The 27,701-nt window shown below is 47.9% G+C and overlaps 1 protein-coding gene across 1 annotated transcript in view; it reads right to left on the bottom strand.

The window, feature by feature from the left end:
* PPFIBP1 (PPFIA binding protein 1) overlaps positions 1 to 27,701 on the bottom strand; it is a 1,178,807-nt gene that overhangs the window by 69,655 nt on the left and 1,081,451 nt on the right. The window contains exons 26-27 of the mRNA XM_029597487.1: positions 22,223 to 22,411; positions 12,980 to 13,159 (exon numbers count right to left, since the gene is read on the bottom strand). Coding sequence (XP_029453347.1) covers positions 12,980 to 13,159; positions 22,223 to 22,411 — 369 coding nt within the window. The remainder of the gene's footprint in view (positions 1 to 12,979; positions 13,160 to 22,222; positions 22,412 to 27,701) is intronic.

The raw sequence follows: 27,701 nt of genomic DNA on the forward strand, positions 1-27,701 counted from the left end.
GGCTTTCCACATGTGTCCCCCAGCCCAAGGTTGAGGCATCGGTGGTCAGTATCACCTGGGTGGATAACACTTGGAAGGGGAGGCCCCTCTCCAAGTTGTCCAGGCTTTCCCACCAGGAGAGGGAATCTCGGAAGGGCGAGGTAACTTGTATTGGTGCCGAGAGTACCTAGGTGGCTTGGAGCCACTAAGAGCGGAGTGTCCACTGCGCTACACACATGGCTAGCCAGGCAAGCGGAGTGACATGAACCGATGCAGCCATGTGGCCCAACAAGCAGAGCAGGACCAGGGCAGAGACTGTCTGACGCCGCCGGATGGAGTATTCCAGCGATGCCAGGGTCTGAGCGAGGTTCCTGGGGAGGAATGCTCTGGCAAGAGTTGTGTCCAGGAGAGCTCCAATGAATGCTAGCTGCTTGGATGGGCGCAGATGAGATTTGGGGAAATGGATCATGAACCTCAGTGAATGAAGCACCTTGGCCTGCGTGGTGCTCCCGATGAGCCAGTCATCAAGGTAGGGGAACACGTGCACCCCACTGCAGTGGCAGGTGTGCCACTACCACTGCCAGACATTTCCTAAAGCCCCATAGTGCTTGTTACGTTTAGGCAGTGGTCAGATGTAGGGAACACCACCTGCAGGGGTGCCCCCAGATTGAGAGAAGCAGGAGTTGAAGGAGAGCTTTGAAAATGGCTGGAACCTGTGGAGCTGGATAGCAAACAGGGTGCTGGCTGGAACCTGTGGAGCTGGATTGCTAGCAGGGAGCTGGCTGGAACCTGTGGAGCTGGATTGCTAGCAGGGTGCTGGCTGGAAACTGTGGAGCTGGATAGCTAGCAGGGTGCTATGAGGGAATCCCTGATACAAGGTACGTGGGGGTAAGAGTGAGCTTGATACACTGAAGCAGCATGGAGGTATGTGTGAAGTGAATGCAGGTAAAGGTGATCAGAATACTGGAACTGGTTGCAAGTAAGTGTGAATACAGGTTAGTGTGCAGGTAAGAGTGAAATGGACTGTAGGTATGTGTGAACTGAACTGAGGGAACCTGGGGGAAAACAGACTGACAAAGAACACACAGACAAACCAGGACAGCACTAACACTGAACATAAAACACATAAGCCCGAAGGCAACACAGCAAGGCAGAAGCCCGAAGGCTAGGCGGCAAGGCAGAGGCCTGAAGACAACATGGCTAGGTAACAAGGCAGAAGCCCTAAGACAAACACAGCAAGGCAGAAGCCCGAAGGCACACACAGCAAGGCAGAAGCCCGAAGGCACACACAGCAAGGCAGAAGCCCGAAGGCAAGGTAGCAAGACGGAGGCCCGAAGGCAAGGTAGCAAGACGGAGGCCCGAAGGCCAGGTAGCAAGACGGAGGCCCGAAGGCCAGGTAGCAAGGCAGAAGCCTGAAGGCCAGGTAGCAAGGCAGAAGCCCGAAGGCAAGGTAGCAAGGAGGCTAGAGCAGGGAGCCCAAACGAGCTCGATGCCGAGTCTTTGGTAGGCAGGATTAGAAGGACAGTCCAGGACATAGAGCAGCTGACTAGGATGGGCTGGACCAGCCAGGAGAGCATACTCTTGAGGGAACCCTGGTGGTGAGGCGGTTGCACAGTAGCCATAGCCGTAACAGTGCTGAGGCAAGGCCGAATGGCAGCATCCGGTTTTGGAAATGTTTGCGGCCCACTATGAAGCGGAGATACTTCCTGTGAGGTGGGAAATATCGCTATGTGGGTGTAAGCATCCTTCAGATCGAAAGAGCAGAGCCAATCTCTTTTTTGAAGGAGAGGAATCAGGGTGCCCAAGGAGACCATTTTCAAATGTTCTCGCTGCAAGAACCTGTTTAAGACTCTGAGGTAGAGAATGGGCCGGAGGCTGCCTGTTTTCTTTGGTATGAAAATATCTCGAGTAGAACCCCTGGCCCTGTTGAGAGCAGGGCACGGGTTCTAGAGCTCTAGCCTTCAACACGGTTGATAGCTCCAACTTGAGCATTTCCTGATGCCTCGACAAGTCCCACATTGGGGGTAGTGGAGAATCCGCTGGACTGTCCTGAAATTCAAGCGATAACCGTACGATGGTCAGAACCCAGCGGTCGGTGGTAACAGGAGGCCAGAGGTCTACGAACAGACACAGCAGCTCCCAACTGGTGGGTAGGAGTCCGTGGGCACCGCAAGCTGGTATTCACTCTTTTGCAGCCAGTCCAAATTCCACAGCTGGACTGGGCTGTGGCACAGGTTGGGGCCTGGGGGCACGCTGTTGGTGAGGCCGAGCCCCGGTCGTAGTGCATGGTGCCCTGGTGCAGGGAACCAGAGGATAGTACCTCCTCTGGCGGTAGAAGGACTTGCGAGATCTGTGATTCAGGGACTTGAGCACGGAGGACAGTGGTCCAAGGTGCTGGTCGAGAGCTGCTGCAAGATCTCGTGATGGTCCTTGAGCTGAGCAACTGCGTCTCTGACCTTCCCGAAGAGATTTTCTCTGGTGCAGGGTAGGTATGCCAGCCTTTCCTGGACCTTTGGCCAAAGGTCGGAGGCCCGAAGCCAGGCCACGCGACGGGTGCTAATACCCGCGACCAATACCCTGGCCGCCGTCTTGAAGACATCATTTGACAATACCTCATGCTTCCTGGCCTCCAGGCCCTTCTGTACCACTGCTTCCAATGCATCCTGATGCTGTTGAGGCAGGTGTTCTGCCAACTTTTGAATTTGTTTCCACAAGTTCCTGTTGTATTGAGCCACGTACAACGGGTAGAAGGCGATACAGGCAATAAGCATTGCCCCTTGAAAGATCCTCCTTCCAAGGGCATCCAGGGCCCTATGCTCTCGGCCTAGAGGGGCAGAGGAATGTGTACAAGATCTTTTGGCCTTTTTAAGGCAGACTCCACAACCACAGATTGCTGGGGGAGCTAGTCTATGTGCTCCTGCGATATCAGACCATGCTCCACTTCTCTGTAAAATGAACTGGATGCATAAAGAGAATTCCTTAAAATTGTAGCATATGGTACCTGAACTCTGGCAGAATCCTTCCTTTTCTGAGTTCCTAAAGGATAAATGGCAGGTATTTGCCCAAATTACAAGGCAAGATCCTGTTCTTTTTTTGGAAACTGCAAAGGTGGTCTTGCAGGAGAAGATAATTAGCTATGTGAAATCCAAAAGGAAACGGATCAATGCCAAAATTCTCCAACTTGCAATCCAATTGATGCAATGTAAATTAGCCTTAATGCTCAACTCTCAATGCAATTGAGACAGAAATATGAGCTCCAAAATTTATGTAGACTTACTACATCAAAGAGCATATAAATCGATTCAACATATTCGTTACAAGTTTTATTGTTTTGTGAATAAAACAGGCAAGATGCTGGCTAATGTGGTATGTCAATAACGCACATCTAAATTTATTGGGGCCCTGAGAAATAATGAAAGCCAAGGGCCTGCTGACCAGATAAAGGGCATCTGTCATCCAGCTGACAGGTGGGACAGAGCTCAGGTATTCCCACATCCTTTATAGAAGTTCTAAGAGAATTTCATAGATTGGGATGGCTACTACCTTCTTCAGGACATCCACAAACTGGAGAACCTGCAGCATTTTGTGGCAGGCATCCTCCTCTGTGAGGAGCTGGAAAGGAATGGTTTCCGCCATAGCCTGGATAAATCCCGAAGGAGCGGTCTTCTGGGGGAGAGTGACGCCTCTCATCTGGTGGGGAAGGCTCAGAAAGCAAGTCACCAGGGTCTTTGGAAGAAGATTCCGATGAATCATCGCCCCAGGGATCATATAGCACATGTTCCTCAGTAACATCCACAGGAGGACGGCAGGGGATGCCAGCGCCCATACCCACTGGTAGCGGCATCGAGAGTAGTCTCGGCAACCTCAGTACCGGGGGCCTCAAGGGCATCGATAGTACTGGGGGCTCCGAGGGAACAGACGGTTCAGGGACTCCCGATGGCCTGGGAACAGGCTCGGGGAGTGGAGGCATTGAGGGCCTCGGGTGTGATTGCAAATCTTACTCCTCAGAGGAACCAGGAATTGGTATTGCTCTGGAGGGGGACCTTGGTGGCCGATGGGGAGCCGAAGGAGCCCTGGATGCATTGGTAGGACCCCCAACACGATGTTGAGATGCTCCAGCAGGGGTGCTAACAGCGCAGGCGCTGGCTCTGGTGCTGGTGTGGGGGCTGGCGCCGGGAGCGGTTCAAAGTTCTGGAGGGCTCAGAGCACAGCCTGCTGCACCCTGTGGTCCAACTCCTCCTGAAAGTCCAGTGATGAGAACGTGGACGACAGAGGACGAGGAGAATGAGACATCACCGCAGCCTTCATGGAGGGGGGGGGGGGGGCCCGAGGAAGCTCTGTATCCAGCACCGCACTCAGTGGGGAACACCTGGGACTCCTGGGTTTTGGAGAGGAAGTGGCCTCTTCACCATGGGGGTCGTTTTGGAGGAGATTCGGCATGGAATGGTGCTCCTTTGGGGGGTTGGCGCCGGTGCTGTGTGATGACGGCTGCTGCTGCCGGTGTCTGTTTCCCTTGGGGCTCACCCGGTCCTTCTCCAGTGCCGAGGATGCCAATGATCCGGATGCCTTAGAATGGTCCAACGATGGAGAGGGCCGGTCACCTGAGCTCCTTTCATCACGAGGAGGAACCGGATGGACATAGAAGGCGACTATGAATCTGAGGGGTCTCCAATGCTGGAGTCGATGGAGCCAACTTCTTGGTGCCAAAAAGCTGCTCCATCTTGTCCAGGCAGGAACGAGCAGTCGGGGCACCCGTGGACGTCATAGGAAGCCCCCAGGTAGAGGATACCAACCTTGTGCGGATCTGTGAAAGACCTGGTTTTCACAAGTGCTCCCAGTCATGAAAACAAGCTGGCGAGCGGTCGATGGCTGGCAGCCAGGTGGAAGTCGCTGGAAATGCAGCCTGTGACCCTGACGGATAGGACCCAGAGGCCCATGTGATCGAGATCCCGCGATCTGCAAATAGATGGAGTCAACCGATGGGGTCTCTTGGAGAAAGTTGGCTCACGCTCCCTGGCCGCCAGTCAAAACCCCGTGGCAGGGTTCTGCAGCAGAACTGTAGGTGCCCGAGGTGGCCTAGGTTGTCTCTGCCTTGTCTTGGGGACAGGCCTTTGAGCCCTGGACCTCTGTGCAGGTGGGTACCATTTACATGGCTGATAGAAAGGCCGTTTATGATATTGCCATGGGGGGCTTTCTGGTAGACTGGGTGCCGGAAGTACTAGCCGACAACTGCTGGAGGGTCTCCTGTAGTCCTTCAGTTGAGCCACAGCCTCCTCAATTCTGTCACCAAAATGGTTCTCCCCTGTACATGGCAAGTCAGCCAGACTGTCTTGGACATCAGGGCGCAAGTCAGAGGCCCATAACCAAGCTGTCCGTAGGGCGCAAAAGTTATTTTGGTATCTAATTCCTCTATCTCCTGAATTAATTTTGTTTGAGACAGGTTTTTCTAAACACTTTGTGAGAAGAGAAGATATTCTCTGCACGGAAAGCCTTTGTGCTGGGGAAAAGAAAATCAATATGGTTAGTCTGGCTGGAAGAGATTCCACCTTCTTATTGGCAAAGGAGGAATACTTTGCATGATGTACATGGAATCATTGGTTTTACATAATTGTGCTAAATTTGGGCAGCAGAAAGTTTTTGGCAATATGGGAAACCTATTCAGAGCCTGTCTCCTTGAACTAGGAGATTGATCTTGAACAATTTGTGATTGCTCAATCGTCGGTGTGTTGATAATAGTAAAAAAAGGTACTTCTTCATTAAAGATTTTAGGGTGGGGGGTTTATTTACCTATTTAAGTCAGTCATTTATTTTATTCATTTTCTTTTTTCATTTAGATCTGATGACTCGAGTGCGCAAGCACCAGGCACTCCGAGCATTGTGTCCAGTAATATAATAAGGGGGTAAAATGGAATAAATTTGCATATTTATAAATTATTTTGTAGTAGGCTTCTGATGTGCATCAGGTTGCATAGACTACATGTTTGTGTTTGTCCATGTTATTTAATGACATATTGTAATGTTACAGTGAGATTTCCAACGATGTATGTAAGTTTTGTTTTCTTATTCTTTATGAATACACAGATTTACACTAGATAAAAAATAATCCAATTTATGTCCTGCCTTATCTGTTATGACTTCTATTAGCTAAATGTTGAGATTACTTACCTGATAATCTCCTTTTCCTTAGTGTATGCAGATGGACTCAAAACAAGTGGGTATAGTGTGCTCGTGCTAGGAGTTGGAGACGGATCTGACGTCAGCGGGGGTACATATACCCCCGCAGGAAGTGCAGCAAGTCAGTAATCTTCCTTGCAAAAGCTTTATGGATATATGTGTAACTGACCGATCGATTAAATGAACAGGATTACCCTGACCGATTGATAGTAGCTGGAGATGCCAGTGGTCTCAACTGGAAGGCGTCGACACCCGGCAGGGTGGATGCCCTATATAGGAAAACATCCAGACAGTAGAATCTGGAGAAGGTATGGAGGGAAGACCACGTCGCCGCTTTACATATCTCTGCAGGCGACAGCATCCTAGTTTCTGCCCAAGAGGCAGCCTGCGCTCTGGTAGAGTGAGCCTTGACCCGTAGAGGTGGTGGTTTTCCCGCTTCTACGTAGGCTGCCTTGATAACATCTTTGTTCCAGCGGGCGATGGTTGCCCGTGAGGCCGCTTCCCCTTGCTTCTTCCTGCTGTGAAGGACGAACAGGTGGTCCGTCTTTCGTACTGCTTCTGACATTTCCAGGTATCTGGACAGCAGCCTGCCGATGTCGAGATGGCGTAGTATTCGACCTTCTTCCGACTTCTTCAAACCTTCCGTGGTAGGCAAGGATATGGTTTGGTTGAGGTGGAAGCGTGAGACTACTTTGGGTAAGAAGGAAGGAACCGTGCGAAGATGGATAGCCTATGGAGTGATTCTGAGAAATGGATCTCGGCAGGACAGTGCTTGTAGCTCCGAGATGCGGCGTGCTGAGCATACAGCCAGCAGGAACACCATCTTCAAGGTTAACAAACGGAGGGACAGGCCTCGAAGTGGTCTGAAGGCGTGTCCCGCTAGAAATTCCAAAACTAGGTTGAGGGTACAAGGGTACTGGCCATTTCAGCGGCGGGCGAATGTGTTTGACTCCTTTCTGGAAACGTGAAACGTCTGGGTGTGTGGCGATGCTTGCCGTCACTCCGGGCAGGACAGCGCTGCCACTTGAACTTTGATGGAACTGAGGGACAGACCCTTCCGAAGTCCATCTTGCAGGAAATCCAAAATGATAGGGATCTTAGCGGCATGTGGATTGGTGCCGTGAGTTTCGCACCAGGCTTCAAATACTCTCCAGATCCTTATATACGTTAGGGATGTGGAGAACTTGCGTGCTCGGAGGAGTGTATCTATTACCGGCCCCAAGTACCCTCTTTTCTTCAGTCTAGCCCTCTCAAGGGCCAGACCAAAAGAGAGAATTGAGCTGGATCCTCGTGGAGGATGGGACCTTGCCGCAGCAGGTCCCTGTGTGGAGGCAGGGGAAGTGGATTTCCTGCCAGTAGTCTTCTCATGTCTGCGTACCAGGGTCTTCTTGGCCATTCCGGGGTCACTAGAAGAACTAGGCCTCTGTGCCGCTGGATCTTGTGTATAATGGCACCCAGCAGGGGCCATGGAGGAAAGGCATATAGCAGGATCTCCTGAGGCCATGGCTGTACCAGGGCATCGATCCCCTGGGATAGAGGATCCCGCCTGCGGCTGAAATACCTGGGAACTTGAGCGTTGGACCTGTCCGCTAGTAGGTCCATGCCCGGCGTCCCCCACTGATCCACAATCATCTGGAAAGCTGTGGGCGACAGCTGCCATTCCCCTGGATTTAGGCTTTCTCTGCTGAGGAAGTCTGCCGTGGTGTTGTCCTTCCCGGCGATGTGGACGGCGGAGATGTCCTGGAGATTCGCTTCCGCCCAAGTCATCAGGGGGGCTATTTCTAGGGATACCTGTTGGCTTCTGGTTCCGCCCTGTCGGTTGATGTATGCCACCGTGGTGGCGTTGTCTGACATCACTCTGACCGCTCTGTTGCGAAGTCTGTGGGCAAATCGCAGGCACGCTAGCCTGACTGCCCGTGCCTCTAGGCGGTTGATGTTCCACCCCGACTCTTCTCTGTTCCACCGCCCTTGGGCGGTGAGTTCTTCGCAATGCGCTCCCCATCCGTTCAGGCTGGCATCCGTAGTGAGCAGGGTCCAGGTTGGGGAGGACATTCTTGACCCCCGGCTCATGTGGCTGGACTGCAACCACCACCGTATCTGATTCCGTACTCTGGCTGGTAGAGGTAGGTGTGTGGTGTAGTTCTGTGATCGTGGGCTCCACAGAGATAGGAGGGAGCGTTGTAATGGTCTCATATGAGCCCGCGCTCATGGTATCACCTCCAGAGTCGATGCCATAAGGCCGAGGACCTGTAAGTAATCCCAAGCTGTGGGCCGGGTGGCACTCAGCAGGGCCTGCAGACAATTCCGGAGCTTTGATCTTCTCTTGGAGGTCAGGCTGACCTTGTCTTCCTGGGTGTTGAATCGGACTCCTAGGTATTCCAGCGACTGAGAAGGCTGTAGGGAACTCTTATTCAAGTTTACAACCCATACTAGGCTTTCCAGAAGAGCTATAACTCTGTTGGTTGCCTGGTGGCTCTCCTCTGGTGACTTCGCCCGGATCAGCCAATCGTCCAGGTAGGGATGGACGAGGATTCCCTCCTTCCTGAGGGACGCTGCCACTACTACTATGACCTTGGTAAAGGTCCGCGGCGCGGTGGCTAACCCGAAGGGTAAAGCTCGGAACTGGAAGTGTTGGTCCAGGACCTTGAAGCGTAAGTAGTGCTGATGATCCCGATGGATTGGGATATGCAGGCAGGCTTCCGACAGATCTAGGGATGTGAGAAACTCCCCTGGCTGTACTGAATTTTTGACAGACCGCAGAGTTTCCATGCGAAAGCTGACAGACCCAACCGATTGACTGAGTTGAGGTCCAGGACGGGCCGGAAAGTGCCCTCCTTCTTGGGCATGATGAAATAAATGGAATAATGCCCAGAATTCATCTCCCTTGCAGGCACTGGGATTATGGCCTTTAGGGACAGGAGCCTCCGCAAAGTAACTTCTAGGGCCGTCCTCTTGATGGGCGAACAAGGAGATTCCACAAACCTGTCCGGTGGGAGTCGAAGAAAATCCAGGTAATACCCTTCTCGGATGATGGCGAGGACCCACTGATCCGAGGTAATCTCGACTCACCTTCGGTAGAAGAGGGATAGCCTGCCCCCTATGGCTGCTACCCCCGGATGGTCGGCTGATTGTCATTGTGGGGTACGGCCGGGACCCGAACCCGAGGGGATTCCCCTCTTGTTGTGCTTAGGCCGAAAGGACTGGTTCCTGGCCTGCGAACGAGGTGCTTGGTAGCGAGTCCTGTAAGGGTTGAAGGGCTGAGAGGTTCTACCTCTGGATGGTCTAGGAAAGGGGCGCTGGTTCCTCCTTGACCGGTCTTCTGGTAGACGGGGTAATGGAGAGGCGCCACATTTATTGGCCAGTTACTCAAGGTCGCTGCCGAACAGGAGGGATCCCTCAAAGGGCATTCTCGTGAGGCGTGTCTTGGAGGAGGAGTCGGCCGACCAATTACGTAGCCAGAGCTGTCTCCTGGCCACCACTGAGGATGACACTCCCTTGGCTGCCGTACGGGCTAGGTCAGAGGCTGCATCAGTGAGGAACGAGAGAGCTGATTCCATTTCTTCTCCCAGGGTGTTGTTCCTAGCCTGTGATAAACAGGAACGTGTCACCACGGTGCAGCAGGTCGCAATTCGTAGGGACATGGCTGCCACCTCAAAGGCTTGTTTCAGAATGGTGTCCATGCGCCGGTCATGTGTATCCTTGAGGGCTTTCCCCCCCTCCACCGGAATGGTGGTGTGCTTCACAATTGCGCTAACTATGGCGTCTACCTGGGGGCACGCCAGCTTCTCCTTGGTTGCCGGGTCTAAGGGGTACATGCCAGCCAAGGCCTGACCCCCTTTGAATGAGGCCTCCAGCGTATTCCATTCCAGATCGATTAACTGTTGAGCTACTTGTAGGAGGGGAAAATGGTGAGACGTTTGGCGCAGGCCCTCTAACAGGGGGTTCATTCTAGGTTCCTCAGGGGCATCATGGCCCGGAATAGCCAGCTCCGACAGGCATTGAGAGATCAGGCCTGGGAGATCCCCTTTCACAAAGAAGCGCCTCATGGTCCGATATGGTTCAATCCCCGAGGGAAGTTCTCCCTCCTCGGGGGACTCGTCGTCTTCCTCAGGGCAATCTGAATCCCCATAAGTGGGGGTTCCGGGTGGCGCGTGGCCGTGCCTAGGCCTTGAGGGTCCAGGGGCCGGGTCATCTGGTACGTATGGACCCGCACGGGGAGCAGCCTGCATTGTGACAAAGTCATGAATCCCCTTGAATAATTCCACCCAGGAGAGCAAAGCAGGATCTGGTCTGAGGGGTACCAGGTCCCTCGGGGTCCCCGGCTGCTCACTGCTGCCTGATAGGTCCGGGGTGTTCCCTGAGGAACTGGCAAGTACGCTGGGCTGCGACCGGTCCTGGCCTGGAACTCCCAGGGCCTCTTCACATTGGGCACATAGGGAGTCTGCTTCCTCGCTCTGTGTGGCTCTGAGGTTGCATGCCGAGCAGAGGCTCATGCCTGATGCTGGAGGGGCCAGCTCCGCTGACGCCTGGGCTCTCTTATGCTCCAAGTGCGTCTAGGAACGGACGCTTATCAGCGGGCGCTTATTTAACAATGTGCACCTAACAGCGAGCGTCTAACAACGTGACAAACCAGGCAGAAAAATGGCGACCTCCGTGGTGGGTTGCCACATAGGCAGACTCTGCGAATCCTCACTTCCTCGGAGACCAAGTAAAGATGTATGCCTTACCTTGTCTTCGGCGCTTCCCAGTTGCGACCCGGGCGGTCTCTGGCTGCGGGGGGAGAGGGTAAGTACCGTCACCGCTGCGCTCGAGGAAGTGCACCCGCTGCCTCTGGGCCGCACCTGAACTCGTCTCGCTCGGGGGCCAAGTCCACGCCGGGACTGAGGCTGCCTCTAAGCCACGCCCGAGCCCTTCTCACTCGGGAGTTAGGTCCCTGCCGCGAGCCGGCCACCGGACCGAGGAACTTACCTTCGAGGGATCACGGAAATCGCCTCGGGAAACTCAACTGGGGGAGGGACCGACTGGTATCACCGCAGGAGTGCGGGGCTCGTCGTCAGGTAGGTGTCTTCTATGAATTTAGTTGTGTAGAATTTGGAAACACGCTCAGCGAGCGTGAGGGAGCTCCAAACTGCTTTGGAGACGGAAATTACTGAATTGCTGCACTTCCTGTGGGGGTATATGTACCCGTGCTGACATCAGATCCGTCTCCAACTGCTAGCATGAGCACACTATACCCACTTGTTTTGAGTCCATCTGCTACACGCTAGGAAAATCATGTTATTCTGTCTTAATACATAATTAGCTCCTGGATGTGAAGCAATAAATTATTCCTTAATTTCAGCAAAGGGATGCCACTTACTGTTTCTGACAGCGTCAGGGACCTGGGAGTTTATATTAACTTCTTTGTGCCTTAAACTGCAGATCAGTGCCATTTTAAAGTCAGGTTCTTTTAAACTGAAGTTTTTGTTTTGATTTAGATATATTATTTCTAGAGATGACTTTCAGTCTGTAGTCCAGGCTTTTGTTTTGACTTCTGTTGATTTTTGGAATGTGGGATTGCCAAACTGTCGGATTAGAGCTTTGCAGCATGTCTTGTTTTAGGAAGATCCACAAGGAAAAATGTGACTATGATAAAATATCTATATCTGTTGCCTGCTGAGCAAAAGATAAAATTTAGGGGTTGTTTATATGATTTTTAGAGCCATTAATTGGGCATTGTTGATTTGTTAACATTGTACATTCCCTATTGGGCCTGCATAACCATCCCGTCTGTAATACAGGTATAGTTACAGGACACTTGGGATCTAGCTTTTTCTGTTATAGGTCCTGTCATGAGGAACTCCATACCAGTTCAAACCATAACTGACTATGTTTAGTTTTGGAAACAGCATAAGACTCTACTGTTTTTTGAAAACTTTCTCCTAGGGTTAGCCTATTTGAGGCAGAAGCCTGTTATTGCAAAACAATGGGCTGATTATGAATTTCTGGGCTGTCAATTATTGCTGTGGCATTTCTTATTATTTTATTTACCGTATTTTTCGTTCCATTAGACGCACCTGACCATAAGACGCACCTAGGATTCAGAGGGGGGAAATTTAAAAAAAAATTTTTGTGCTAAACCGGCTCTGTCCCCGGGCATCTGTGTGTCTTATGGAGCAAATTAGGGGAGTGCATAACATTTTTTTTCTCCCCATTTTGTTTTCGGGTCTGGGGAGGGCCATTTCGTCCACTCCCCAAATCAGAAAACTTATCTTTCTCTTTCTGTGGGCCCCCCCCCAAAAAAAAACCCCATCCCAACCCTTTAAATTAATTAACAACCCCCCCCCCAAGACCTGCCAAATTAATTAACTACCCCCCCAGACCTGCAAAATTAACTAATTACAAACCCCCACCCTCCTGACCCCCCCAAGACCTGCCAAATTAATTTACTACAACCCCCCACCCTCCTGACCCCCCCAAGACATGCCAAAAGTCCCTGGTGGTCCAGCGGGGTCCAGGAGTGGTCCGGGAGCAATCTCCTGGACTTGGGCCATCGGCTGCCAGTAATCAAAATGGCGCCGACGGCCCTTTGCCCGTACTATGTCACTGGGGCTGACCAATGGCAGTGGAAGGTGTGTGTGGGGGGGGGGGGGGGTTTGTTAGATTTTTATTTTTTATATTCGCTCCATAAGACGCACAGACATTTTCCCTCCACTTTTGGGGGAAAAAAAGTGCATCTTATGGAGCGAAAAATACCGTATGTTTTTTATGTTATCTGTTTAGCACAGCTAGTCCGCTATAGGCAGAATATATATGTTTTAAATAAATAAATACATAAATAATTCACCTGTTCTATTCTGTCCAAATCCTCTTCATCATACATTCCGATATCCAAACCACGACTGAATCCTTTTGCAGAACTGCTCTCAGACAACTGTCCCACCTCCATTGGGCACACATACTCTTCACCATCATCCGATTTCTTCTTTCTCAAACTCCCAAAATTACTGAACACAGGTTTCTTTGGCTAAAAAGAAAAATGGGTCAGAAGTTAACAAGAGAATCAGCCTGGGCCTGCTGCAAATATTTTACTGAATATAGTGGATGCCAGGGCAATTTAATGAGTAAGGTCTTTATTAAATTGAGAATGGTTTTCAGTTATGCAAATGACAGAACATTGTGGCTATTTGTTATCAAGCAAAAATAAAAGATGTATATAATATAAAATAATAAAAGCAGCATAAGAGGAGAAGGGAAAGAATCTCCAAAGAACTGAGCACATTTTAGTTTCATGAAGTCCTAAATGCAACTTATGAATTCTTAGCCTGAATTTTACATAAATCCAATTACAGCACTATAAAGTTAGTTCTTAGCCACAATTCACATTAGACACTAACAGATACATCAATACTTTGAAGCTTTTAGAACACAACAGGAAAGTTAGCACCCCCTCTCAGGTCTGGAGCATCACCCATTTTACACAGATCACAAATTTAAAAAAAGTTTTTTGTTCACTTAGAACAGCACTTAAATAGCAGCCTTCGATACAGTCGACCATCAAACGCTGCTCCAAAGATGATCTGAAATTGGCCATCTGGAATAACTTTCAAATGGTTCAACTCTTTCCTTCAAAACAGATCATTCCAAGTAAACATTAACAACGCCATCTCTGAAATTATTCCTCTCAAAACCGGAGTACCTCAAGGCTCAGCCCTTTCTGCCACTCTCTTCAACATATACCTACTCCCATTATGCCAACTACTGTCAAGCCTCAGCATCATGTACTATATGTACGCAGACGACATTCAACTACTCATCCCCGTAACAAGCACCGTTGAAAATGCCCTCAAGTAGCCGCCACTCATCTCTACACAATAAAAAACACTCCAAATCACTTGAATCTATGCCTTAACATAGAAAAGACTGAATGTATACTGCTTGAAAAAAAACCCCAACACTACCAAAACAAGGTCTCAAACCAAATCGACAAATCAATGATCAAGCTTAGTGAAAACGTAAAAGACCTAGGAATCTGGATCGACCCCGAAATGGGATTCAAAAATCACATAAACATGAAAGAAGGATTCTACAAGCTCTCAATACTCAAAAGACTAAAACCACTCCTAAACCAACCAGAATTCAGAACCATTCTTCAATCACTAATATTCTCTTCCTTTGACTACTGCAACTCTCTACTAATAGGTCTACCAAAATCAACCACATGCCCCCTCCAACTACTGCAGAACGCCAAGGCGAGAATACTCACCAATCACAAAAGATCGGAACACATTACCCCAGTACTAAAAGAACTACATTGGCTCCCTGTAGTTAAACGCATAGAATACAAGCTACTTACCATAATACACAAAAACATGTACAACAATGAAAAAGAATGCTTAAACACCATGTTCCAGAAACATATCCCACAATGTGAAACCAGATCAGCGAACAAGGCTCTGCTCACCATACCACCAGTAACAATTGCTAGACTTACTACAACTAGAGAAAGAGCAGCTTCAAAAGCCGGACCTCTACTGTAGAACTCACTACCTGAAAACCTAAGATTACAAAACAACTCGAAACTATTCAGAAAACAACTAAAAACATTCCTATTTAAACAAACCTACAAAGACGGCATAGGCTAACGAAATCACTGCCGAATACTCACTTCAAGAGTAAAAACATTAGCACTGAAAAATCCCAGTCAATTAAACATTACAAATCCGCAACAATAGCCACCATTAACTAAATCTGCTTGTAAAGTAAAATTGTAACTAATCTACACCCTCCTGCTAACAAAGTTAAATATAACAATTCTTTCTATAAAGTAAAATATATCCAATCTCCGCCCCACCTATTATCAAAATTTAAAGTAACCAAACCATCTACAGCATATCGTTCTATCTCCATGTTAATTATAGTAAAAAATCTTTTTAGTAAATCAGCATAGTAAAGTCAAATTTTATAACAGACTACGTACAATAAAATTAAATCACAATTATATACAAGTTAACTAAAAAATGATAATTTATATTTATATCTGTTTTATATATGCTATGACTTTCACTGTTTTATGTTAAAAATATATCATCAATATCACAATGTTTCATGTTATGAATATATGAGTATATGTTTTAGATGTTATGAAACTCAATGTATCAAGTTGTTTTTTCTGTAAACCGGAGTGAAGGCCTGTACCAAACTTTGGTATATAAAAACACACAAATAAATAAATAAAATAAATGAAATAAATGAGAAATTGCCATGCTGAGTCAGACCAATGGTCCATCAAGCCCAGCATCCTGTTTCCAGGCAACAAGAACCTGGCAAGTACCCAAACACCAAGAAGATCCCATGCTACTGATGCCAGTAATAGCAGAGACCATTCCCTAAGTCAACTTGATTAATAGCAGTTAATGGACTTCTCCTCCAAGAACTTATCCAAACCTTTTTTAAACCCAGCTACACTAACTGCACTAACCACATCCTCTGGCAACAAATTTAGAATTCCCAGAGGAGTGGCAGATAGTGTGTCAGTGAATGTTTCTAGGAAGCTGGCAATCCTGCCACACTCCCAGAAACTCTAAGGCCTACTTCCTATCTTTTGCCCAGCATTTTCCTCTGGAGAAAAGGGAGATGGGTGAATGTTGGGGGTCTTTGTGTGGCACACTTTCTCTGGCCAGTGCAAAGGCATTAGGTAAGCTAGACAACTTTACAGCCGTGCGCCCATGCCCCCTGCCCTCACCACACACATTTAAACATTCTACATGAAAAAGGAAATTGAAAGCATACAGGTAGATTTTAAAAGTATTGCTCGTGCAAAAACGGCCCCATACACGTGTAAGTGGGCCACTAGCGAGCAACTCGAATTTTAAGAAGCCTGGAAGTACACGCATACATACCTGAGCGCGAGTCAAGAATAAGGAGATAGAAAAGGGGTGGGGCATGGGTACTCTGGGGTGGGGCCAAGACTTATGCACGTAACCCCTGAATTTTGCTAGGCTGACCTTGGCAACGCGTGCAGTGGTATTTTACTACTGGTCCTGATGAGGCGCAAGTGTAGAGATTTTGGGCCACAGGGATCCTGAATACGAGGGTGGGGGGGGGGGGGGGGGGGGGGGGGGGGAAGGGAGGGAGAGAGAGAGAGAGAGAAACTTTTAAAGAGACAATCTGACACTTGATATATCTCCCACTATAAGATGGGCACTTTCAACTCAGAGTGGGTTTTGGGGGCAGTGGTGTTACACTGGTCTGCCAGGGCACAAGGGCCTGTAGACATTTGTAGCACTACCCCCTCCATGATATATAGTGTGTCAAGATTGTCTCTTTAAAAGAGGCTCTGGATCTCTCTCTCTCCGGTCACTTATGAGTATGCACGTAAAGGCTCCACACATATGTGTGGTAGGAATATGTTAAATGATACGCATATACTTGCACGCACGATTTAAAATTGAGCGTATTTTTGCTTGTGTGCTCAATACGCGAGTTTATAGGCACATGTGCATGTTTAAAATTTACTTGATAGTGTTTTGAGGTAAAACAATAACAACCCTAAAAAAAAAGCAACACACACACGTAGAATGTATATGGAATTAGCCATATGATAATACATGTTGGGTGTGGGCTTCACCCTTATGAAGCACAGAGTAAACTGAATTACAATTAAAACAGTAAAATTCCCATACTAAAAGAACACTAACTGCCAGTACTCAAACAGCAAGAACCCTAACTATGAAAAGGCAATGCTGCATATATCACACCAGGCCCTAAACGCCAATACACTTCTTATTAGGAAAAAAGAACAAGCCAGACTATTATAGATTCCTACACATTAGCGGAACACCTCACCTTAGTCACACACCCAGAACACAGACACACCCTCACCAAATACAGAATAAAGAGGCCATTAAAGTATAAACAGAAACATGTAGACAAAATCTGAACTGGAAACCACAAGCCAGACTGTATGCACTGCAAAAATGGAAAAATAGAAATATCATTCCTCAGAACAATAAAATCAAGGAATATAAATTCCCTGAACATACCCGGATCAGTCCAGACTCCTGGGTTTATGCATCCCTGCCAGCAGATGGAGACAGAAAGTTTAACTGACACTGCTTCTTAAACTCTGGTGCTACCTGCAGTTCCTCAGTATTTCTGTCTCTAGCAGATGGTGGCTGGTGCATATACCTGCAGTTTCTGGCAGTTTTTTGTCTTTTTTTTTTTTTCACCTTTTCTTTTTTAAGAAGCCTTTCTTCCAGGGGTTGGGTTCCCCCTGGGGGAACCCTTCCCTGTTTGGTTGAGGTGACGAGCTGGAGGTCGATGACCTTTGTGTAAGATCACTTCGGCTCTCATCCGTGGGTGCAAATCTGGTGGTCCAGATCCTTCCCCTTCACGAGGCCACCTAGGTGGCTTTTGGGCTCTGGTCAGATGCTTTTTCTTGTTAGGGCTTTCTCTCTCCTTTCTTTCAGGCTGAGCTGATGCTGGACAGCTCCCCTTGGCCTTAGGAGAGCGTAGGCCCTGTTTCTGTAGTAACATTTTAAAAAAAAGTAAACAGTGCCAGTTTAGGAAGCAGCAGGAGGTGAGCGGTAGGTCTCTCTGGGTTGTAGGGGCGGCCTCTTTTGGTTGTCAGGGCAGCATTTCAAAGGGGGGAGGGGCGACTTCACTGCTTGTGAGGGGCTCCCGTTGTGACCACGTGTGCATGATTCAGGGTCGGGTCTGCTGCGCGTGTGGCGCGGTCCCTGCATGCCTCAACTGTCTCCTCACTTTGTTCAGCGTAGTCTCTGGCGGTGAAGGGCCTTCTCTGCCCCCTCCCCCACAAAACGTCGGCGTGTTCAGGCTGCCTCTAATGCTCCTGTTATTGTCACCAGGGATGATGTTTCCCGTATCGGGCCTTCAACTTTGGCCGGCATGGGAACGGCGGACATTTTATGTTCCCCACCTGACTTGTCAGTGCTATTTGGGGGGGACAAAGGACCCCCCCCGTGACTTTCCCCAGTTCAACTGGGCCCTGTAGGGTGGCAGGGAAGAGGGGATGAGGTGTTGCCTCTCAGTTTTGCAGTCAGGGGTGGCGGGCCTACAGGGTCAGCTCCATGTGGTTTTTCACCTGAGTTTATTTTGTTGCTCCACCGAGCCTACTTGGATCAGCAGGAAGGTATGGACCTTCATCAAGGGGGACTGGCCCCTCCTCCTTTGTCCCCAGCAGTTCAGGCTTCTCAGTCTGGCCCTGCTCGATCTCAAGGTAGGTTGGCCTCCGGGGTCCATCAGTTGTTAGGGCCACTGTGGTCAGATAGGGATATGGAGGATTCCGCAGGGTCCTCGGAGACTCCCGGGGATTCCGGGCTCCCTTTGTTGGGGCCACCGGCCCCTGATCACGTGGTGGCCAATCCAGATACGGGCGATCCAGGTCCGGGGGACAATGTGGCTGATATGCCGGTGTCCGACGGGGACAATCTGAAGATTCTTTGCTTGTTTCGTCGAGAGGAATTGGCCCCCTTGATTCCGTAGGTCCTGGGGAACTTGGATTGAAGCTCCCTCGGTTGGATTTGGACATAGATGGGGCGCACCCAGTTCTGGATGGGATTCATGGTCCTCCCTTGACTTTTTCTTATCATAGGTCACGCAGAGGATGGTGGATCAGGAGTGGAATTCTCTGGATGCCGGTTTGAGGATGAGTCGAGCTATGTCAAAGCTTTATCCCCTACTCGAACAGACTTTGGAGCTTTTTGCTATACCGAAAGTGGATGTTGCGGTATCGACAGTCACCAAGAAGACAACTATTCCGGTGGCAGGGGACGCAGTGCTAAAGGATGTTCAGGACCGTAAGCTGGAGGTTCATCTAAAGCGGATCTTTGAGGTTTCTGCTTTGAGCCTCCGGGCAGCTATTTGCTCCAGCTTCATGCAATGAGCGTGTTTGCGGTGAGTGCAGCAATTGCAGGTAGGTCAGGCTAGCCCCAGCGTGGATGGTGGTCGCTTAACGTTTGGAAGCATCAGTAGCGTACATAGCACACGCCTTGTATGACTTGGTGCGGACCTCTTCTTGGCTTATGGCCTCTGCGGTTTCGGCTCTGAGGCTGTTGTGGTTGCTTCACTGGTCTGTGGATGTTTGATCCAAATCCCAATTGGGTTCTCTGCCTTTTAAAAGCAGACTATTGTTTGGCGAGGATCTTGAACAACTGATAAAACAATTGGGGGACAATATGGTCCACAAGTTGCCAGAGGATAAGCCTAAGTCCAAGCACTCCTTTTCATTTCGGTCCCGTTTCCGGGAAGGCAGAAGGCCTTGTCAACGAGGGGTACAACAGCCTCGCAGAAGCAGTTTGTGGGCCGCAGTTAATCCTGGGCGCAGACTTTTCGAGGAGCTTATCGGCCCTTTAGCGCCCCTACCAGAAGGGGGGCTCCAGGGGCAAAATCCTCCCAATGAGGCGAAGCCGGCCCACTCCATCGTTCCCTTTTTAGGGGGGCATCTAGCTCTTTTCTACAGGGAGTGGGCCAATCTCACGCAGAAATGGTTACGCATTTGATTTTGCACGTCCCATCCATGACCTCTTTTTGGTCTCTCCCTGCGGTTCGTTGGAAAAATGGCACACAGTTCGGGAGACCTTTGACAGGGTTTAACAGTTGGTCCTCTCAGCGGAAAGGGACACTGGTCGGTATTCCGTTTATTTTATGGTTCCGAAAAAGGAGGGCACCTGCCGCCCCATTCTGGACCTAAAATGGGTAAATGCAGTGCTGGAAGTCCCAATTTTTCACATGGAAACCCTGAGGTCAGTGATTGTGGCAGTTCGCCATCAGGAGTTTCTAGCTTCACTGGATCTGATGGAGGCATATATTCATATGCCCATTCATCGGGTCCATCAGCGTTATCTGAGATTCATGGTTCTGGTTCAGTATTTCCAGTTTCAGGCTCTTCCTTTCGGGCTAGCCACAGCACCCCGGACCTTCACCAAGATCATGGTAGTAGTAGCGGCGGCCTTCCGGTGCGAGGGAGTTTTTGCTCATCCTTTATCTGGACGATTAGCTCATAAGGGCAAAGTCAGAGGCCAGTTGTCACATGGCGGTCCGGAAGATGGTTCAACTCCTATACTCTCTAGGCTGGATGGTGAATTTCGCCAAGACTCATCTCAACCCATCACAGAGTTTCGAGTATTTGGGAGCTCGGTTCGACATGAACGTGGGCAAGGTGTTCCTTGAGGAGGAGAGAGCGTGCAAATTGCAAGCGCAGGTTCACCGTTTGTTGACATTGTGGGTTCCCAGAGCCTGGGATTTTTTTTTTTTTACAGGTTCTGGGATCCATGGCCTCCACCCTCGAGTTGGTTCCCTGGGCTTTTGCACATATGAAACCATTACAGAAAGCTCTGTTGGCACAATGGAATCCGCTGTCAGAAGCTTTTCATCAGCCGGTATCGCTCGATGCCCAAATCCAGGACAGTCTCTCTTGGTGGCTCCAATCCGGTCCCCTTCTTCGAGGGGTCGACCTGGAGGTACCGGATTGGATCATTATCACTACCGATGTCAGTCTATCTGGTTGGGGTGCAGTTTGCCAGCGTCAGTCGTCTCAGGGTATTTGGTTGGCGGAGGATCACTCCTGGTCTATCAATTGCTTGGAAACCAGGGCAGTGCGATTAGCACTGCTGGCTTTTCTACCGATGGTTCAGGGTCATTCGGTCAGGATCTTGTCAGACAATGCAACAACCGTGGCTTATATCAATCGACAGGGTGGAACCAAGAGCCAAATGGATAGCCCAGGAGGCTCAGGAGTTAATTCTCTGGGCGGAAGCACACGAACCAGATAGCGGCCTCTCATATTACAGGAAGCGAAAATGTCCAGGCAGATTTTCTAAGTCGCAGTCTTCTAGACCCAGGCGAATGGGAATTGTCAGAGTCAGCGATGCAGCTCATTCACGAGAGGTGGGGTTGCCCACATGTGGATCTGATGGAGACTTGCCACAATGCAAAGGTGCTGCGCTTTTTCAGCCGCAGACGAGACTACGGAGCCGAGGGAGTCAATGCTCTAGCTAGGCCTCTTTCTTTTTCAGCCACACAGATGCATCATTTCTCTTTCTATCTGAGAGGATCCACTTCTGGCCTGTGGGGGTGGGAACTCTAGGGGGCATGTCATCTATTTGCACTACCGCGGGGAACTTCTTCTGGCCTTCAGGGAGAGGGAATCCCGCAGGGCATGTCGTTAAATGTGTCTGGCAGCAAGGGGATGTGGCCACTGGAGGAACTTTTTTTTTTGGGTGGGGGGGGGGGGTTTACTTTTTGATGCTCAGAAAGTTTGCTGCTTGAGGCAGCCGCCTCTACCTGCCTTATTATAGAACCACCCCTGAAGGATAGGCAACTCCAGTCCTCAAGTATCAAACAGGTAATATCTCTAATTCACAATGAATATGCATTGAGATTTATTTGCATACAATGGAGGTAAATCAAATATCATATGGTCTAGTTTAGACTAAAGTTAAATACTTAACCACAGTACAGTGATCACTAGCTTACCTTGAGGTCAGTGAGAATGTGTCCATTTGTCAGTACCAAATCCAGTGTAGCTTCTCCTTGAGTGGGCTCTCCAGTAGTTGCCTAAGCCATGAAGGGCATCTAGGACTTCACCACCTCTAGGTAACAGTGCAGCAGGCAGGCTCCAGTCCGCACCCAGTAGACTGAGGTCATCTATGAGCAGCACCTCCTTTTTGCATACCATATTGATGCCTTTTCTGTCCTCCTCCATTGCAGAGAATGCTGCCTATACAATTTGTCTTGCCTCATTTGTTTGTACATAGAATATTGCAACAATGTCTTTGGGATCAGTATTTACAATCCAGAAATCCAGTTTTTTGTTTTTTTTTAATTTAATTTTTTTTTAAAGAACTTTAGTTTTGTAGCCTTAGTCACATTAATTTATGACAACTCAGAGGAAATCATAGTGTAGGTAACTCAGTTTAATGAAGTACATTTAACTATATGAAATTTTTGTCCCTTGAAACTATCTTTAATGTAATTTGAAAGGCATTCTCAGACTATTGTGGCAATCTGAACTACAATAGCTGCAGTCTATAAAACACATTCTGACCAGAACAAAGATTTTACCTACCTTTACTTTGGCAGTGGCAGTTAGGAGGATATAGTCAGGGGATTCCAAGGCTTCCTGTTTTTGCTGTTGAGCCTCATGCCCAACCAACAAGTTGAAATGGGTTGCCAAATGGCGTCTCAGCAGTGTTTTGTTTGGTGGGATATTGAGCAACTGAGCCATAGTTTCAACGTTAAAACGAGGCTCTAGAATCTGGAAGAAATATGTCAGAAATCAGAATGTCTAGCTAGACGCACTTTTGAAAGATATAACAACATATCCATAGATTTGATGCAAAGAAATACAAGGTGACATTATAAGCTACAATAGTGGAATCAATTTGGTTTACAATGTTACTGCAATTTCCTTGCAAAGTAGTGACAGATAGAACTGGCACAAATATACACATGTTCCATTTCTCAAATACTTAGCTTCCTCTCACACATATACAGACACACACCCATCCCATCTCTGTCACCAACACACATACAAATTTCATCTTTCTCAAATACACATCCTCCCTCTCTTACAAACACAGTCTCCTTCTCACACAAAGAACCATCCAAAGCTCTTGCCTATTACACACAAAAATTGACCTCTCTTATATACACATACACAAAGGAACAAAGTATCGCTCTCACTTGCATACACATTTTAGATATCTGCACCATATTTAAAGAATGCCATGGGAAATCGTGTGTACTCCATAGAGAATATTTTTTCAATCTCGATTTGTTTGGTTTTCTGGCTTTTCCCCTTTATTTTTATTTTATGTTTTCTTTTATTTATTTTTAATTTTTATATACCGATAAAGTTTTCCCCTTCCTTCTCCAATGAACTATCCCTACCTTTTCCAACTTCCTCCCCTCCCTATCAACACTTCAACTCCCATTCCTCTTTTCAGGTGCTCTTCCTCCTCCTTCCTCCAAACATCCTACCCTACACTCTCATTTAGCTTTGATCTATTCCCTTCCCATTTTCTCCAGGCACTCTACTTCACCTTCCCTTTCTCCCTCAATTTCTTAGTACTCTCCTCCTCCTTCCAGCTTCTTCCTCTCCTAGTGTTTGTCCTCCAGTGCAGAGAGGCAGACTATAGCAGGAAGAGCAGCTACACCGCTCTCTGGACTTTGTAGGTGGCAGCAAGTTGCCAGTAACTGAGCCTTTCCCAGGTTCTGTTGATAGTGGCAGCAGCTGTCTGGTGATGGCTACAGCCATATCTCTCTCTAACCCCAATAGTGGCATCTCTTCCTGGTCCAAAACCTGACCAACCTGGCATCTATGTGTTTCTAACCCTGGGTGAAGAGTATTTTTATTGCAAATATTCTTGATGGTATATATCTTTATTCTGTGACACTATGCAAGGCTTATAGAGTAACATTATGGTAGCTAGAAAAATCACCATCAAAAATAGACCTGCTGTTTTAATTTGGTTCGATTAAATGCTGTGTTGAGTTAAACAGTTTTGCAACTGTTATAAAAGGCACCTGATATAAAAGCAAATCGCTGTAAAAAAATAAGCAAGTCATTGTTATATGTAAAGAATAATTCCATGAGACACTTAATAATTTTAATGAATCTATGAAGATAGACCAAATATGTCACTGTTAAAGATAGTCCCCATTAATTTAAATTTTATTTTAAGCAGATATTTTAATTGGAAGAAAAATAAAATTATGTAAAAAAAAGGTATTATGTAATATAGAAATAAACTATAGCATGCTAATCAAGTAGTAACACTTTCAATGTTCTCTATACTGCCAATATCTGCAGTCAGCAGTGAGCATAATGGATTGCATATGGTTATTTTACTTGCCTTTTGCTTGTCAAAGTTTCATAATTATCTATTGCCAAACAGCATGAAAATTAAATATGCCTCTGAAACTGTCAACTTTACAATGGAGTTCATGCATAATTTACCATTCTATAAAGGTTGAAAGATAAGAACATAAGAAATTGCTATAATGAGTCAGACCAAGGGTCCATCAAGCCCAGCATCCTGTTTCCAACAGTGGCCAATCCAGGCTACAAGTACTTGGCAAGTACCAAAACATTAAGTAGATCCCATATTACTGATGCCAGCAACTGAGATTTTCCCCAGTTAATGGACTTCTCCAAGAACTTATCCAAATCTTTTTTTTTTTTTAATTTTTTTAAATTTTTCTCATTACATTTCAAGCGATAAACTTGATTTGCAAGCAAAACAGAAACAAATACAAAAAGAAGGAAATAACAATATTAATCAAAATATTCTACATATAAAGTCCTCTTCCTGGTAGGAAATAAGGATCTGATACAAGAAGCCATATTTATGATTGAATAAAGCACTAATTCAGTAGCCAAAGAAGAACTAACAATAGAAGACATTTTCTCTTTCAAAAATCAGAAAGCTGCTGAGGAGAAAAAAACATAAATGTATTATCCTGAAACTTGATTATACATTTTCATGGAAAATTCAATAGGAAAAATGCCCCAAGTTGCGAAACCTGGGGCCTCAATTGAAGAAATAATTTTCTCCTTAATTGGGTAGACATTGCAAGGTCTGGATATGCACTAACTTTTAAACCCAGAAATAGCTCAGAACGATGGTGAAAAAACATCCATAATATTCAGTCCTTGTCCGATTCAAGCAGAAATGACACAATCAACATTGAAGGTGTAACTTGATCTTTTTGCGTGGTTTCCAAAATATTTGTAAAGTCTAAATCAGGAAATACTGGTGTAAGTACTTGTACTCCTTTCCCCATATCCAAAGTCTTCTTATAAGAAGGAAAGCAGAGTTGCTTACCTGTAACAGGTGTTCTCCCAGGACAGCAGGATATTCGCCCTCACATATGGGTGACATCATCGGATGGAGCCCCGTCACGGAACACTTTTGTCAAAGTTTCTAGAACTTTGACTGGCAAACTGAGCATGCCCAGCATGCCAACAACCCTGCAGCCACCAGGGGTCCCCCTTCAGTCTCATTTGTAGCAAAAAAGTACGAGCGAAAAAATAAAATAAAACATAAGCGAACCCAACTCCGCGGGGTGGCAGGTGGGTTTCGTGAGGACTAACATCCTGCTGTCCTGGGAGAACACATGTTACAGGTAAGCAACTCTGCTTTCTCCCAAGACAAGCAGGATGGCAGTCTTCACATATGGGTGAACAGCGAGCTACAGGATGCCTGAACAGAGTCAACCAAGCAGCAGCCAACAATGTGCAACAGGCACAACAATTAAGGTGCTGTTGGGTATGTAGGGCAGCCTGAATTTCCCAGTGGGCTGTAGGTAGGAAGAGTTGGGTTATTAAACTGGAAACAAATTATGCAGAACAGACTGGCCAAAGATGCAGTCTTGCCTCCCAGTCTTGTCGAGATAGTAATGAGCTGCGAAGGTATGGAGAGAGCTCCAAATAGCAGCTCTACAGATATCAGCCATAGGTACCGAACGGAGGTGCGCTACTGACGTTGCCATGGCTCTAACCAAATGTGCTTTCACGCGTCCCTGTAGCGGAAGGCCTGATTGTTGGTAGCAGAAGGAAATACAGCCCTTTAGCCAGGTGGACAGGGTCTGCTTGCCCATCCCAACTCCCAATTTGGTCTTATCGAAAGAGACAAAAAGTTGGGTGGACTTCCTATGGGCTGCAGTGCGTTCCAAATAAAAGGCGAGCGCACGCAGGGCCTGCTCATCTGGGTGTGAGTGAGGTTTTGGAAAAAAAGTGGGTAGTATTATGCACTGATTGAAGTGGAAATCAGACATTACCTTTGGTAAAAATTTAGGGTGAGTGCAGAGAACCACACGGTCGTGAAGAAATTTTATATAAGGTGGGTATGTTAACCAGTGCCTGTAGCTCACTGACTCTGCGAGCTGATGTTATAGCTACAAGAAAGATCACGTTCCAAGTGAGATGTCGGAGCTCACAGGAGTGCAGTGGCTTGGAGGTCGCATGAGCAGTGCTAGCACAACACTGAGGTCCCATGTCGCAATTGGGGGACTCAGTGGAGGCTTCAGTTGCAGCAAGCCTCTCAAAGTGCCTTACAAGGGGTTGCGCTGAAATAGGGGCATCTCCTATACTTTTGTAGGCCAGACTCCGAGAGGTGCCAGAGGTAGTCCAGGAACCTTGTTGTGGGGCAGGAAAAAGGATCTATTCCCTTTGTCGTACACCACAAGGAGAATCTGGTCCACTTTGAACGGTAAGATTTCCTAATAGAAGGCTTCCGTGAAGCTACGAGGACCAGGGACACATCATTAGAAAGGTTAAGGGATTACAGAATCAATCTTTCAACATCCATGCCATCAGAGACAGAGACTAGAGGATTGGATAATGCAACAGTCCATCGTTCTGTGTTATTAGAGTTGGTGTTGTGCCCAGGAGAATTGGTTGCTGGACTGAGAGGCCGCATAGAATGGGAAACCAAACTTGTCGCGGCCAGTATGGGGCTATGAGGATCGTTGTGCCCTGGTCTTGTCGTAACTTCACGAGAATCTTGCTGATGAGTGAGAGGGTATGCGCTTCGCAGACCCATGCTCCACGAGTGGGCGAAGGCATCCATCGGTGGTGTCTTGTGGCTGCGATGCAGAGAGTAGAAGCAGTCTACTTTGCGGTTGTGAAGAGACATGTGTGGGCGACCCCACTGGTGGAAAATTCTGTTCGCTACAGTGGGATCTAGGGCCCATTCGTGGGGATGAAAGGTCCGGTTGAGACGGTCTGCCATCACATTGTTTATGCCTGCCAGGTAGATTGCTCTCAGCAACATGGAATGTGAGAGAGCCCAGGCCCAGATCTGCGCCGCCTCTTGGCATAGCAGGTAAGAGCCTGTGCCCCCTTGCTTGTTGAGATACCACATCGCTACCTGGTTGTCTGAATTAGGATTACCTTGTTGTATAGGCAATCCTGAAATGCAAATAGGACATACCGTATCGCCCGGAGCTCCAGAAAATTTATCTGGTGGTTTGCTTCCGCCCTTGTCCAGGTTCCCTGGGTTTGTAATTCGTTGACATGGGTTCCCCAACCTAGGTTGGAGGAATCTGTAGTCAATGCCATCTGAGGAGATTGGACTCCTGTATCCACCAAGCCAGTGAGTGGCGAAGCTGGCTGGTTATGTGAACAATCTGTGACAGATCTTGGTTTGATTGGGACTACTATACTTTAAAGTCCACTGTGTTATTCTCATGGCTAGTCGAGCCATTGGGGTAACGTGAACTGTAGATGCCATGTGTCCCAGGAAGGTTAGCAGTTGATGAGTTGAATTGTCTGACAAATCTGTACTGCTTTGTGCAAGTTTGACTGTGTGCGTGCTCGGTCCCTTGGGAGGAACGCTCTGGCTTGGTGTTGAGATCTGCTCCAATGAACGAGAGGGTGTGTGATGGAGTCAGATGAGATTTGGGATAGTTTATGAGAAGTCCCAATGACTGTAGCAGTTGAATGGTAAGACGGAGGGATTGAAGCGCTCCTTCCCTGGATGGACTCCTGAGTAGCCAGTCATCTAAATATGGGTAGACATGGATCCTGTGCTGTCTCAGGT

Source organism: Rhinatrema bivittatum, chromosome 4 (assembly GCF_901001135.1).
Source record: "Rhinatrema bivittatum chromosome 4, aRhiBiv1.1, whole genome shotgun sequence".
Classification (NCBI taxonomy): Eukaryota; Metazoa; Chordata; class Amphibia; order Gymnophiona; family Rhinatrematidae; genus Rhinatrema; species Rhinatrema bivittatum.